Raw genomic sequence first — 16,426 nt, forward strand, 5'->3', positions numbered from 1 at the left:
AAGCACCCATTAGTCGGATCAGATAGATGCAAATGAAAGGATCCTGCTTTTATGTTAAGTGCATAATTACCATTTTTCTGTAGTTACTGGTTTTCCATGTCACTTAGGGTGCATCTTGGTCACTCAACCAGTCCATTAATACTTTTTTTGCTTTACAGTTGTTGAAAATAAGGGAAATTTTATTCTTCATTCTTTGCCTACTAGTGTAGTTTTGTAGGTCTCTCCTGCCTTGTTCAGGAGCACAAGCAGGTAGTGAAATTAACGAAAATATCTTGTGCAGATGGCTTGTATGTTGCATATTGTATCCTCCTTAGGAGGATGGGCCTTTGACCTGCTCATTTCCAAAACGTTCTATCAGGAAACTGTTGTGCATGCTTTAGTGATGCATTCCCCAGTAGACATTTGTCTTGAAGCTTGATCATTATTGTGACAACAACTTCTGAGCATTATAACCTGGAATTCCAGTGCAGTATTGCATACATAAGAGGTTGTCTTAACGTTTTAGCCCTCTCAATTTTTATGGTTATTTTTCACTTGCTTCTGATTCTACCTAGGTATGCTACTGCAGAAAGCCCCTACAAAGGACAATCAGCAGATATGAATACTCGCCATATCACTTCCTGTTTAAGAACACCTCTCCAGTGGTTGCATTTTCTCTTTTGCTTTGGATGTTTCAGCTCCTAAGTACATGAACAGTTGTGTAACTAGTGTTTAGCACTAACTTGCTCTGCATGGGCCATGAAGAGAGAATATATGTAGTGAGAATATTTCCTACCTTTTTTTTTTTTTTTAGTCCTGATTTTGCCTTTTGTGGAGAGGGGACTTGTGTATTCACTTAAAATCTGAGAATTCTTACTGAAACTTCTCTGCATTGCAGTAGTATCTACATGACAGATGTTTTTAACACAATTCTATTTTCCCTCACCAGAACAAAGTCGTAGAGATGACCTTGAAAGCCTTGGGTATGTCCTGATGTATTTCAATCTTGGATCCTTACCCTGGCAGGGGCTAAAAGCTGCAACCAAGCGTCAGAAATATGAGCGTATTAGTGAGAAAAAGATGTCCACACCCATTGAGGTTCTCTGCAAAGGCTATCCATGTAAGCTATCATAATGTTAGTTGTTTGGAATATCCCAGTTAACTTTGTGAGCCTAAAGCAGCAATGACTAAATTGTATCCCTTGGTGCCTGAAGGTATATAAATGAAAGTGTCTTATCTCCTGAAATGTTTTTGCAAGTGTAATACATCTTATGAATCACCATATCTTGGAGCTAATAAGTCACCATATTTCAGATGCTGTAAGTGCTACATAAGCATGCAAAACAACATTATTTTTCTGGTGTGTTTTATTCAAGGAAATTTTCACCCCAACCGGTACGTGGTACTAATGAGTGAAAGACCTCCCAAGTCTTCATTATATTTTAGTTGGGGGAATGCCATAGTAATGTGATTTTTGGTTTGCACTCCCCCACAGTAGAGTCTGGATCTGTATGTTATGACTTTGGCTAGACACCTCAAATGTGATTTTAGTTAATAGTGACAGTGCTGTGAGTCACTGACCTTTTTTAGGTGTTATATGAAAGATGAGTCTGTGGTTCTGTACTGAAAAAAAGCAGAAATGGATCAAGGTGGGGTGTAATATCTTCAGAGTTAAAATAAGATGTCCTATTCCAATGTTGCAGTATTTTACTAGTGGCTTTACCCTTCTTCCAATCAGCTTGTCCAGCCAGGTTTCCAAAGCTTTTCTAGTCCCTCTTGGTGCGTTGGATGTCTGACGTAGAGGCAGGTACGTGGGCCATAAAGGTGACGTCTGTATGCAACAGCCCTCAGAACTTTTCAGCCGCCAGCCGTATGCCAGGTATTCCTGCTACTCTTTGACATTGGATCTGATGTTCTTCATTCCACATTGCTGCAGTCCTAACACTTGGGTAGTCCGCTGTCCCAGTCGGCCCGAATACCAAAGTATATGGCTGACGTCGGTCAAGGCGCATTAGTCTGACGTCAGGGTACAAATGCGCATGACCGACGTCATATCCTCAGTCTTTTTTGCCGCATGGTCCGATGCAGAAGCAGTTTTGCGAGTGCAGGTTGGCGTTCTGAAATTTTCTGAAGTCGGAGTTTCAGACCGAATCAAAGTTGGCTAAGTACCCCGTTGGGGAATATTTTGGATTTTTCTTGCCTCAGTATTTAACCGGATGTCAGAAAAAGTGAATAACTGTATTTCTTGTGGGAAACAGATACCTCATAGGGATTACCATACCTTGTGTATACCTTGTTTAGGGCCTGAGCACGACGTTGTTGGATGTCGCTCTTGTGCTAGATTTAACAAACGCACTATAAAGAGAAGGTTAGACTGTGCCAGGTTAGTTTTTGGGAAGCGTTGTAATTATAAAATGCCATTGGATGCTCCGGCGCCCGCTTCGTCCAAAAAGCGCAAGGACAAAGCAGCAAAGCCTAGGTTGGAAGAACCGTCAGTCCCGGACGTCGGTTCTTTACAAGGCTCAGTGGAGCCGGAGGTTCTGCCAGAAGTTTCTTTGGAGTCTCAGGGAGAGACTTTACTGTTACAGGATGTGTCCTCTCAGGAGGTAGGCCAGGCTGAAGGGGCTTCTCAGGTGGCTGTTCTCCCCTCTCTTCCTAAGGTGGTTAGGCCCTCCCCTTCTGTTTCCAAGGCTTCTTTGAGAGGCAGGCCAGGTTTAACTTCAGTGGGGGTCTCTCCTAGTTCTTCAGGATCTTTGCCTAAGAAACATATGCTTAAAATGGCAGAAGATTTGATTACTATGATTAGAGGTTCTATGCCCCCTCCTGATAAGAGGCCTAGGGTGGAACCTGAGCTTGAGAGTTTTGAGCAGTGTTCGAGGCTTCTGAGTCTTCGGCTGCAGGCTTGCAGGAGTATCCTCCTTATTCTGATTCTGATCTGGATGATTCTACTCCTTCGCCTTCTCCTCCTGAGGATTTTTCTTTTTCAGAGACTCTTCATTCCATGAGGGAGCATTTTAAATGGGAAGGTCAAGATTTCTCTGATTCCAGGAAGAGGCTTAGGGAATTTTGTTTTACCCCAGCATAGGCCTTTAGCTATACCTCCTGTTCTGGATGTGGTGGAAGATGTTTTTGCAGAGGCTTCCCTGAACCCTGATTCTTTGCCTCCTGCCCCAGTTAAACCAGATAGGTATTATAGGGTGCCTGAAGCTCATAAGTATCTTTTAAGAGTCCTAGGGCAGACCCGAAACTGTTTCTCAGGGGCCTAAAGGTGTTAAGGCTTCTGTTGTTAAAAATCCTGTTCCTCCTGATAAAGAGGCAAGGGCTTTGGATAGATGGGGAAAGAAAGTGTACACTTCTTCCACTTTAGCCATGAGGGCGTTGAATTGCCAGTTTCACATGTTAAAATATCAAAATTATCTCCTTTCACAATTGAAGTCTAAGGTGGATGCTCTGGCGGAAGGTATTGAGTGTAAAGAGTTGCAGGATTTAGTTCATGTGTCTGAACAGGTGGGTAAGCATTCCTTGCAATGTGGTTTTGATGCTGTGCAGGCCTCTTCGAGGGTGGCTGCCACTGGTTCTGTTCTTCGTAGGCACGCCTGGCTGAGGGATCAGAATTTAGCTGAGCATGTTAAGACAAGGATTTTGGATGCTCCGTTACAGTCTGACGTGTTGTTTGGTTCGCCTGTGGAAGCAGTTTTAAAGAAAATGGAGGACAAGGCTAAGTCTATGCAGACTGTTAAAGATTTTTTGCAGGTTCAGCCTCCGAAGTTTAGTAGAAATTGGCCTACTAAGGGATGGACATATCCTGCTTATGATTCCCAGTCTAGGGGTAGGTCTAGACGTGGTAGGGGCAGAGCTCAAGGTTCTTTTAGGCCTAGAACAGGGAGTTCACCTGCTCAGTCTTCTGGTGAGGGCAGGGGTCAGTCCTTTCGTAAACAGACCCAATGACCTGCCTTTTCAGCTGCCAGTACTTTCTCGTCTGGCAGCACCTTTGGGAGGAAGACTGGCTCTTTTCAAAGAAAATTGGAATTTAATTACCCAAGACAGATGGGTATTGGATATCATTCACCACGGTTACAGGTTTTATTTCCATACCTTGCCTCCTTTCACAGGCATGCCAGACATTCCTCCTCTACAAAGAAAAGAGGCTCACAAGCAAATTTCTCTGTTACTCCACATAGGGGCCATTCAGCCGGTTCCTGTGCCAGAAAGGGGCCTAGGATTTTATTCTCGCCTGTTCCTAGTACCAAAGAAGGGGAACACGTGGAGACCAATTTTGGATTTATCTATCCTCAACACTTATCTGGACATTCCCAAGTTCAAAATGTTGACGTTACAACAGCTTTTACCTCTGCTGGGCAAAGATCACTGGATGGTAACTTTAGATCTCAAGGAGGCTTACCTTCATGTGCCTATCAGACTAAGTTGCAGGAAGTATCTGCGTTTTCGAGCTGGGAATTCCCATTATCAGTTCTCTGCATTGCCCTTTGGCTTATCTACTGCCCAGAGTATTCACAAAGGTTCTGGCTCCAGTGATAGCTTACTTCAGGCTAAAAGGAATACAAATCTATCCTTACTTGGACGACTGCCTGATTCTGGCTCAAGAAAAGGAAGTCCTTTTACAGCATTTGGAATATGTGATAGCAGTGCTAAGATGCCTAGGGTATTCTGTGAACGAAATAAAGTCCAGTCTAGTACCCTCTCAAGACATGTGCTTTCTGGGTGTGAGACTGAATACAGCAACCCAGATGGCCTTTTTAACCCCGGACAAACAAAAGAATATTTCCCTTTACTTCCATCAACTATCTCTTCAGTCCGGGCTGACTGCAAGGACAGTCCTTCAAGCCTTAGGGTTCATGGCATCTTGTATTCTGGTGCTTCCCAATGCCAAACTGCATATGAGGAAGCTGCAATGGTATCTCAAAAATGTATGGACACAGCACTGCCAGGATTTGGACACTGTCATTCAAATAATACCTTGCATTCAAAAGGAATTTTTGTGGTGGGCTCAGGAATGTCACCTAAACAAGGGACTCTCTGTGACCCGGCCAGAGGCGAGTCAGATTCTAACGACAGATGCCTCAGACATAGCTTGGGGAGCTCATCTGAATGGAAAGTGGATACAAGACAAGTGGCCTGCCAGACTACAGCATCTACATATCAACGTGAAGGAGATGTTAGCAGTCCAGTTTGCATTAATGGCTTTCAAGGAGTTAACTTCTTCCAGGGCAGGTGTTGATTCTAACAGACAACACAACTGTCATGTGGTACATCAACAAACAAGGGGGAACACATTCTTACCCGTTATGCAGGCAAGCAATGATTTTATGGGAGACTGCGCTCAGCTTGCAACTAACTCTTCAGGCAAGGTTTCTGCCGGGAGCACAGAACTCCTTAGCAGATGTGTTAAGCAGACAAATCATGGATCCCCACGAATGGAAACTGGATCTTCATGTATTTCGGAAATTGACAGTGTCATGGGGAACTCCAGACATAGATCTGTTCGCTTCTCCACTAAACCACCAGCTGCCAAAGTTTTGCACAAAAGGTTTCATCACACAGCTTGGAAAGTGGATGCTCTTTCTTTCAGTTGGAAAAATCTTCATGTGTATGCCTTTCCACCTCTGTCTCTTCTCCCAAAGGTGCTCCTAAAGGTCAGACAAGACAAGCCAAGGATGATTTTAATAGCTCCAGATTGGCCTCGGCAACACTGGTACCCATTACTGAGGAGTCTGGTAAGGAAGCCTCCATGGCCTTTACCTTTGATTCCGCACCTGTTGTCTCAGAGGGACGGTCATCTACTCAATGTCAAGCTTCACTCTCTTCATCTAACAGCCTGGCATATTCTGTTTTGAAACACAGCAGGTCTCAACTTCCTCAACAAGTTTTAAATGTAATTATGGAAGCCAGAAGACCTAGTACAAGGAAAGTGTACGCAGAAAAATGGAAGAGATTTTTATTTTGGAGTGCAGCAAAGAATTTGGAGATTTCTGAGCCTAATTTGAGTGTGGCTCTTCAATATCTTACTGAGTTATTGGACAAAGGTTTGTCTTTCTCTTCCATTAAGATTCATGCTGCAGCAATTTCAGCTCACTATGATTGTGACCCACCATTGTTTTCTCATCCTTTGTTCAAGCAATTTCTTAGAGGGGCAAAGAATATAAGGCCCCCACGAGCTCCTACTCCTGCTTGGGATCTCAATTTTGTGTTGGAGAAACTTACTCTACAACCTTTTGAGCCTCGGCTACTGCTGAATTGAAATACTTGTCATGGAAGACTGCTTTTTGTTGGCCATTACTTCTGCAAGAAGGGTTTCTGAATTGCAGGCCCTTATGGCGGTTGAGCCTTTTTGATTTTCCATAAGGATAGGGTATCATTACGTACTAATCCTTCCTTTATGCCTAAGGTGGTTTCTAGTGTGGCTTTAAACCAAACTATTCATTTGCCTACTTTCTATGCAGATCCCCAAAATAAGGGGAAAAGATTTTGCACACTTTAGATGTACACAGGCAGTTGCGTTATTATTTAAGCAGGACTAAGGATTTTAGGCAGTCTCAGCAGTTGTTTGTTTCTTTTGCTTTGAGTTCTCAGGGCAAGCCTGTGTCAAAACAAACTATTTCTAAGTGGATTGGGTTTTGCATTGCATTTTGTTATTCCCATCATGGCAAGGAGATTCCAGCTGGGATTAGGCCTCATTCCACTAGGGCTACTGCCACTTCAACAGCATTTCTAAGGGGTGGCAACTAAGGATATTTTGGAGGCAGCTACTTGGAGTTCAGTGCATACTTTCTCTAAGCATTACCACCTTCCTCTCTACTCTAAATCTAGGGCTGGTTTTGCCACAGCTATTTTGCAAGGCATGTTGACAGCTCCTGCTTCTTTATGATTTGCCAGCCTCCCTTACCTCTGCTTTGGGATTCTACCCAAGTGTTAGGACTGCAGCAATGTGGAATGAAGAACATAGTACAGTTTTGTACCTACCATAAATGTAGATGTTCGAGGATCCACATTGCTGCAGTCCAATTTACCCTCCCTCCTTCCCTCTGTGTTTAGGGGTGGTTGTGTGGGTGAGGTTATACTCTTGTAATTTTGTATATATTGTACATATATTTGGTGCAGGAGTGTTTGGTGTTTTTTGGTTTTGGCCTTATCTTTTTAGGGTCTTCTGACATCTGGGGCAAGAAAAGACTGAGGATATGACGTCGGTCATGCGCATTTGTACCCTGACGTCCTGACGTTAGACTAATGCGCCTTGACCGACGTCAGCCATATACTTTGGTATTCGGGCCGACTGGGACAGCGGACTACCCAAGTGTTAGGACTGCAGCAATGTGGATCCTCGAACATCTACATTTATGGTAGGTATAAAACTGTACTTTTCGCATTAAAGATAAGTACCCTGCTGGGGCCTTTTTCTTCAGTCCTTTTTTATTTTATATTCTGTTCCATGTCCAGTAAGAGTAAGTTCAACTGTAGTCGTCAAATTCCACGTAAAGACACCCATGACCAATGTCTCTTCTTTGGGTAGGGATCACAGTTACAAAAACTGTGCCATCTGTAAATTGTTCGTCCCCAAGACCCTTCGCCGCCGCTTACAGGCTGTCTTCTTGCACCTTGAGAACCAGTGCCTAAGACAGATAGCTCTCTGTATGCAAGCCGCCTCAGACGCCCCATCCGAACCACCAAGGAAGAGGGCAAAGTCCATGCAGCTTACTTCTTTCACTGCTCCTCCCTTTGCCACTCCTCAACCTGTAGCCACCGTCAGCTTGACTGAAGACCCGGCTTCCGCCACTATGTATACAGCGGGTACCTTTCAGGAGGTCACACAATCTAGAGCAGACGACACGTCCGGGGAGGATGTACCAGCCCCTGCTACAGACACTGGGGGGAACCAGTACTTTCGATGGGTGCTTCGGACCCGGCCTATACCGTTCCAGTGATTTTTTTTTTTTTTTTCCCAGACCTACCACCAGCCAGATGCTGGCTAGGCCTTCTAAGAAAAAGCAAAAGACCTAGACATTTCTCCGGCACCAGAGGCCTTACCTGACTGACGGGCCTTCAGCCAGAGTCTCTACAATGCTTTCTTGGCCCTCAGGCCTTCCTTTGAGTTCACCCCTGTGGCGCCACCTCTTCTCAGCCCTAGGACTTCATTACCTGAAAGGACTGTGAGCCGTCTTGCAGAGGAGGAACTGTCTGATTCCTCTGAGGACTCCCTCTCCTTCTCTTCTCAGATTTCATCCCCCCTGTAGTATGGATTCCCCTGAAGGGACCTCTGCTGAGCCTGATTCCCCAGTGGAAGACCTAACCTTCGGGGACACTGTTAATCTGATGAGAGAACACTAAGTGGGAATGATCAGACATGTCTGAAGCACAAAAAAGATTTTATGATCTGATTCGGATGGAATCATCTAATCTGTCACTTATCCCACCTGTCCAGCATTCCTTCCTGGATGCATTTGCTGCTGCATCCATTAATCCAGATTCCCAACCACCTGCACCTTGAAGGGCAGATAGATTACACAGGGTCCCTGACTCAGACTATTTCCTTTTCAAGTGCTCCCCCAGCAGACCCTGCCGCTTTTTCCATTTCTATGGACAGGGCATCCAAACTCCTCCCTACTACCACTGTCCTGCCTGCAGATAAGGACAGCAAAGCCATGGAGAGGTGGGGAAAAAATATTTTATACTTCTGCTACCCTAGCTTTTAGGGCAACAAATTACCAGTCTCTCATGGCCAAGTACTCTCTGGCTCTTCTGGACAAAGCCTCCAAAGAGCTTAATGACATTCCTGACTGTGCTGCTATAGCATCCTTGTCTTCCTTATTCGGGCTTGTCTCACAAGTGAACAAGCACTCCCTTAGGTACGCATACGATGCAGCTGAGGTCTCAGCCAGGTCAGCTGCATCAGCATCCGTACTAAGAAGATATTCCTGGCTACGTCTGCAGCCACCCCCTGATGACTTCAGAGCCAAGCTCCTGGATGCCCCCTTGGACCATTCGGCCCTCTTTGGTGCTAAGGTGACTGATCTTTTCAAGCCTCTCCAGCAGAAAGGGAAAGAGTTTAAAGAACTCGAACACCTCTTTGTCTCTCCAATCCCAAAGTTCCAGAAAAAATCCCAGCTAAGACGCAATTTATAAGAAAGGTGTCAAGGCCTTCATCCCCCCAAGGTCTAGAAGGCCCTCCAGGAAACAAACTCCCCAGCCAAGGACTTCTCAGGCCTCTAGCCAGAGGCCTTCCTTTGCAGACAGGACAGGCTGACTGCCAGCTTTCCTCCCATCACCTCTCCTCCCACCACCTCCTACCAACACCCCCTTGTCCACCCGTTTCTCTTACAGTCTCCCTGCCTGGTCCCTAGTAACAACACACAATTGGGTCTTGTCCATCCTGAAGGACGGATGCTTTATGATTTAGATCACTCCTCCTCCAAGACTGCCTATCCCACCCCCTCCCGCATCCCAACGGTTCCTCCTACACCAGGTCTTAAGCAACCTGCTACTGCAAGGCACCATAGAATCAGTCCCCCCCCCTTGCTCAAGGGAAAGGTTTCTACTCAAGAATCTTTCTGGTGCCCAGAAAGGAAGGACCATGGAGGCCCATCCTAGATCTCTCACACCTCAACCTCTTCTTAAAGGTTCCCTCCTTCAGGATGCTCATCTTACCCACTCTTTCCCCTCATTCTCCCTCAGGCCTTCATGGTAACCCTGGACATAAAGGAGGTCTGTCTTCACATCCCTATAAAGCCTACCTCCAGGAAATATCTCATATTCATAGCAGGCTCTTCTCACTTCAGTTCTGTGCATTGCCTTTTGGGCTCTCCACTACCCCAGTGGTATTCACAAAGTGCCTAGCCCCAGTCATTGCCTACTGCAGGACAAGAGGAATACAGATATTCCGATGCCTAGATGACGTACTCATTCAAGCAGCGGACAGACAGCATTCTTTCACACCAAGGACCTCCTGCTCCTGCTGCAGTCTCTATGGTTCCTGATAAATTTCCCAAAGTCCCAACTCCATCCAACACAGGACATTGTCTGTCTTGGCTCTGCATCTCAGGAAGACCTCAACATGGCCTCCCTCCCGGAAGAAAAAGTGGTGTCCCTCTCCCATCACTTTTAATATGCCCTCCATTCATCAGCCCTGACTGCGAGGAAATTCATAAGACTTCTGGAGTACATGGCAACTACTATCCCCAAGTTGCCCCTAGCGAGGTTGCACATGATAAAATTTCAGTGGTACCTTCGCTTGGTGTGGACCCAGCACTCGCATCCTGTATAGTTCAGGGTTCCACTCCTTCCATGTCTTCAAGAATTAAAGTGGCAGCTTGACCAAGTTGCCCAGAATCCGGGCCTGCCCCTGCAAATGCCCACCCCCCCTTCCCAGATTATGCACACAGATGCCTCAGACTTGGGCTGGGGGAGCAGCTCTGGGTCCAAGGACAGTGCAAGGTTTGTGGGCAGACGGACACAAACAAATACATATCAGTATCGGGAAAATGACAGCAGTACTCCTCGCCCTGCAGGCCTTCCAACCTTACCTCCAGCAGGGCCTCCTAAAAATCTTCACAGACAACATCGCAGTGATGTACCTGAACAAGAAGGGAGGGACAACACTACAGTGATGTGGTACCTGAACAAGCAGGGAGGGACAAAGTCCTACCTCCTATGCAGACTAGCTCTACAGGTATGGGATCTGGCTACCTCTCAGGGAATCTCCCTCCAGGCAGCCTACATCCTGTCCCAGCACAACTCTCGGGCAGATTCACTAAGCAGAACCATATCAGACAGCTACGAATGAATGCTGTCAAGAGAGGTGTTCCTAGATCTGGTCCACAAGTGGGGTATTCCTCAGATAGACCTGTTGGCCTCCTCCATAAACAGGCAACTCCAGAGCTACTGCTCCAGAACTCATGACCCAAGGGCATTGCAAACGGACGCATTCTCAATGTCATGGAAGGGGAAATTTCTGTATGCCTCCCCCCCCCCCCCTTCTCTCTCTGATCCAAAGGGTCCTACTGAAAATTCAGCAGGACTCACCAAAAATCTTGCTGGTGATTCCCTATTATCCAAGGCAGCACTGGTTTCCCTCTACTTTTTCATCTGTCCAAGGGCAATCAACACAAGTTACCCCCCTCAGTGGATCTACTCGCACAACGCAAAGGGACACAGATTACACCCACAGTGGCAGTCTCTGCACCTCTCCCTGTGGCGGATAGGATTCTGATTCCCTTCAGACACCTCTACAATGAGGATGTGCTTTCAGTCCTGCAGGAGACCAGTAAACCCAACACAAGAAATCGTATCTCTCTAAATGGAAAAGGATTTCCTTCTGGTGCCAAAAAAAGATGGATCAAGCCGATGGACAGCAACTTGCCTCTGATTCTGTCCTACTTTTGTGAACTCCTGAAGACCAGTTTGTCATACTCCTCTTTAAAAGCACACCTGTCTGCCATTTCTGCCTGCCTGCCTATGGACCCTCCGCTGGCATTCAGACTACCAGCCAAACTCTTCCTGAAGGGGGTTCTGCACCTAAGACCTCCCAGGAAACCATCCCCTCCTCCCTGATATCTTAATTATGTGCTAGAAGGACTCATTTAATCACCCTTTGAACCGTCTGACAAGGCCGCCTTAAAGTTTTGCACGTGGAAAACAGTCCTAGTAGCTTTGACTTCAGCCAGGAGGGTCTAAGAGCTTCAAGCCCTCATGGGTACCCTGCCTTTCCTGGTTTTCCATATGGACAGGGTCACTCTAAGGATAAACCCTTCCTTCACCCCCAAGGTGGTCAACAACCTTTCTTTGAATCAGGCTATCCATCTGCCTACCTTCTTCCCTAACCCACAGGGAGATGGTGAGTCCTTCATTCCCTGGATATCCACAGACCACTTAGATTCTATTTGCATAAAACTAAACCTTTTCGCAAATCAGACCAACTGTTTGTCTACTTCCACCCCAGGGCTCTGGGGAAAGAGGTGGGCAAACAGACCATTTCAGCTTGGATTGCCAAGGCTATCTCCTTTTGTTACACACACCATGGGAAGACACTTTGCGGCAATGTCAGGGCCCAGTCCACAAGAGCTATGGCCTCTTCTGGGGTCTTATTCAAAGGCCTGGACACTAACTCTATTCTGGAAGCAGCCACTTGATCCTCTGTGCACACCTTCACCAGACACTGCAAACGGACCATATATCCAGAGCCAGTGCGGGTTTTGCCAGGGCTATCCTGCATGGATTCCTGGAGTCCGCTACCAGGCCACCCCACAACCTTTAGTGAGCTTTGATATTCACCCACTAGTCGAATACTGCAACATTAGAATAGGACATAGGAAAGTTGTGTAAAAACTTAACCATAGATGTCCTTCTCTTCCATGTTGCAGTATTCCTTCCCTCCCATCATCCCCCTTCTTAACCTTGCACGTGCTCTCCCCAGCTCAGGGACAGGCTATGTCCCACAGGAATGGCTCCATCTGAGGCTTTATTTTATGTTCTGAGGGCTGGTGTGTACAGATGTCACCTTTATGGCCCATGTACCTGTCTCCACGTCAGACGTCTGATGCACCAAGAGGGACTGGAAAAGATTTGGAAACCTGGCCGGACAAACTGATCGGAAGAATGCTAAGCCCACTAGTAGAATACTGCAACATGGAAGAGAAGGACATCTATGGTTATGGTAAGTTTTTACACAACTTTCTTATATTAATAATAATAAAATAAATGTAAAAGCATGGTTTAATGAAGTAAATGCAAGCATGGATGTTCTTTGTGTTTCACTGGTGCAGGCATTACATTTGGGTTATCTGCTTGCAGTAGCCCTCAGTCAGCCTGATTAACAAAGTCTTGGGTCCTGTGTCGGTTGCCGTCTCCTTCTGTGACGTCAGGTCGTCAGGGGTATAAAACATGCAGCCGACGCCATTACATCAGTCTTTCTTGCCGTGCGGTGCCCGAAGCAGAAGCAGTTCGCAAGTGCCGGTCAGCCGACTCCTGAAATTTTCGTTTTTGAGTTTCAGAACCGAAGTATTCAACTAAAGCTAAGTACCCCATTGGGGAAACTTTTTCTTGATCCTTAGCGATGTCAGTAAAAGTTAATAATTGCATTTCTTGTGGAAAGCAAATACCTCAGAAAGATTTTCATTGGTACTGTATTCCTTGCCTAGGCCCTGACCACAACTTACCTTGCTGTCGGTTTTGTGCTTTATTTAATCAACTCACGATCCATTGTCGGTATATTTTTGCCTCTAAATATTTCGGTTCTCTGTTCAATTATCCAGAAATGTCGTCAGTTAGCCATCCAACTACCGGTATTCTGAAAAAACGCAAAGACAGAGACAGGTCACCTAGGTCCAAAGCTGCTGACGACGCTTCTCCTAAGCCAGTCGCCAGTGAAGTGCTTTCACAGCCCCTGATATCTGTTACTTCTGATTCGCAGGCCTTTACTGAGACCCATTCAGAGACCGGTATGCCGTGATATGCTTCATCCGGGGAACCTATGGATGTCTGTACCTTGGATGGGTCCAGACCCGCTGTGCATGCACCAGCTTCTTAGGGTGTATTCACGCCTACGGACTTGCATATTAAACAGACACCTCCTTCTTCTTTAAAGCTTAAACCTCGAACCATGCCTAAGAAACTGATGCCCAGGCCGCATGCTTAGGCCTCCATTCCTAAAAAACAAGTGATAAGAATGGCTGAAGATCTTATAACTCTAATCAGGGAAAGCCAACCCCCCCCCCCCCTTCTAAGAGACCTAGGACTCAATTTGTTAATGAATCTTCTGACCAGGATTCTGATTTTTCTGATTCTACTGATTCTACTTGTAAAACTTCAACCAAACAAACATAAAAGCATAAATATAGCATGTATTTACATCCCCCCAGGCAACAATAACAAAACCTTAGAGGACTTTCTCCACTGGTTAACTCACTCACCCCCAGGAATCCATAGTGTTAGGTGACTGTAACATCAGTTGGAATTCCTTCTCATCTAGCTCCCCATCTAGTAGCATAAATCTACATGGCTTTTCTCAGCTCATATCCACTCCTACCAGACTAGGTAAACCCCAAAACAAAGACAGCATCCTGGACTGGATCCTTACTAATAAAGATCCTGACCAGTACTCAGCAGGTACTCACCCAGAGGACATGAGTGATCACTTACTCACCTATGTTATCAAATTCAAGAAAATCACCCCCCTTCTTACAACCATAAAAAAAATCAGGAACAATAATAAATTCAACGCCTCCATTTTTCAAACTGAACTTAAAGCCCACAACTGGACAATACTCAAGACTCTTCCTCTTGAAGAGGCAGTTATCTACTTCAACACCACCTTCCTCAAGATTCTAGATTCCCATGCTCCAAATACGGTCCATTAGAACTAAAACCAAAACCGCACCATGGCTCTCTAAGGAAACAAAATCCAAAATCCTATCTAGAAACAAGATATGGGTCACATGGCGAACCTCTAAAGACCCACACTCCCACCAAGCCTTCCGGCAACTTAGAAATGAAACTAAAAGAATGATCTTAAATGATAAAAAAAACTTCTTCCTCCACCTCCAGCACAAACACCTTAATAATCCACAAAAATTCTGGGCAGGCTTAAACAAGCTCCTGCACCCAGGCCAGGCAACCACCCCCACTCCCAACAACTTGCAAACAACAGTGCCCTGTAAACATTGCTAACACATTCAATAGTTTCTTCACAGAAACTATACAATCCCTGGCCACACAATTCAAACAAACAACCAGCCCACTCCACTACCCATGCCAGCAGAATACTACAACTACATCAGATCATCTATTTACCTTTGATCCAGTACCCATATCCTCTATAACATCTCTTCTTAAAAAACTAAAACCCACTAAGCTAGCAGCTGACCTTCTCCCAGCTGAGTTTCTGCAAAAAGCAGCTGAGGCCATTTCCTATCCCGTCTCCATAATCCTAAACCGTGGCTAGACAGAAGACTTCATCGCCTCCATATGGAAAATGTCCCACATTATTCCTCTCCATAAAGGTGGTAGCTCACTAGAGCTAACCAACTACAGACCTATAGCTATACTCTCACCCCTGGCCAAAATTATGGAAAAGTGTGTCCACAAACAACTGATGGAACACCTCACCAAAAATAAAATTCTAGCCAACTCCCAACATGGCTTCAGGCCAAATCACAGTACCACATCAGCCCTACTATCCTTTTCTAATACCATTAATAACTTCAGAAACAATAATAAACTATCATCTGCTCTTTTCTTAGACCTCTCCAAGGCTTTTGATATGGTGAACCACATTCAACTCCTCCATACATTAAAAAAACTATCACTCAGCAATTCCATGCTGAAATGGTTCCAATCCTACCTGTCCAATAGGCAACAGGCTGTTCTATGGCAGGACAAATTATCCACATGCCTACCGGTTACACTTGGGAGTTCCCCAAGGATCTATTCTCGGCCCTCTTCTCTTCACCATCTTTGTTAATGACCTGCCCACAATCAACCCCCCATGCCACATGCATTCAATATGCAGATGATTTGACTATCATCAGCACTGCCTCCAACCTGGCAGACCTCACTGCTTCAACCCAAGACACATTCAACCTAATAGAAAAATGGTTCTCAAGTCGTCAACTAGTTCTCAACCCCAACAAAACAAAACTACTTACTTTCTCACCCACTAACAAGACTCTTCCCCCCACCTTCTCTATTACATCCTCCAATGGAATCACTATATCACCAGAAGCTCACACAAAGCTATTAGGTGTTACCATTGATAACTCCCTTAAATTTGACACCCATTTCAATCTAACCATCAAAACCGTCAATAAAAAGCTTGGCGCTCTCTATAAAGTAAAACACTTTCTCACTCCTCACGCTAAAATTACAATTGCCAGCACACACCTACTATCAACTCTTTTCTATGCCTCCCCCCTTTTTACAAACCTAAACAAGACGACCCTTAACAAACTTGCTTCTTGTTGCAATCACATAGCTAGATTTGCCACAAATTCCACCTTTAGAACGCACCACTGCACTAACTTGAAGCAACTAGGGTGGTTAGAGTTTTCCAGCCAACTCAATTTCAACCATCTCAAAACGGCTCACCAGATACTGTATCACCCAGAGAAAACACCAGCTTTGAAAAACATCATTCACCCCTATATTAACCTGCAATCTTTACGCTCCTCCAATAAGATCTTAGCTCAAACTACCAAAGCCAATAATTCTGCTAGGGGATTCTCTATTCTCAAACTTTGTAGGTAAAATGTGGAACTCCCTACCCGACCATGCTCACCTCAGAACCTTCACTCCTACAATTCAAAAAAAAGCTTAAACCCCATCTCAATACTCTCTGGCAATGTCCCTGTTCCAAACCTGATTAACCACTATCATTTACCCTTCTCTTACCTCTCTATCCTTAACCGCTTTTTAACAAGGCGCCTCACCTTTGTAACTGACC

The 16,426-nt window shown here is 45.3% G+C and overlaps 1 protein-coding gene across 1 annotated transcript in view; it reads left to right on the forward strand.

Annotated features, from left to right (window-relative positions):
- CSNK1E (casein kinase 1 epsilon) overlaps positions 1–16,426 on the forward strand; it is a 796,028-nt gene that overhangs the window by 421,724 nt on the left and 357,878 nt on the right. The window contains exon 6 of the mRNA XM_044068413.1: positions 929–1,099. Within this exon, the coding sequence (XP_043924348.1) occupies positions 929–1,099 (171 nt within the window). The remainder of the gene's footprint in view (positions 1–928; positions 1,100–16,426) is intronic.

The sequence above is a fragment of the Protopterus annectens genome, chromosome 1.part0, assembly GCF_019279795.1.
Source record: "Protopterus annectens isolate FY-2018-M chromosome 1.part0, PAN1.0, whole genome shotgun sequence".
NCBI classification, from domain to species: Eukaryota; Metazoa; Chordata; order Ceratodontiformes; family Protopteridae; genus Protopterus; species Protopterus annectens.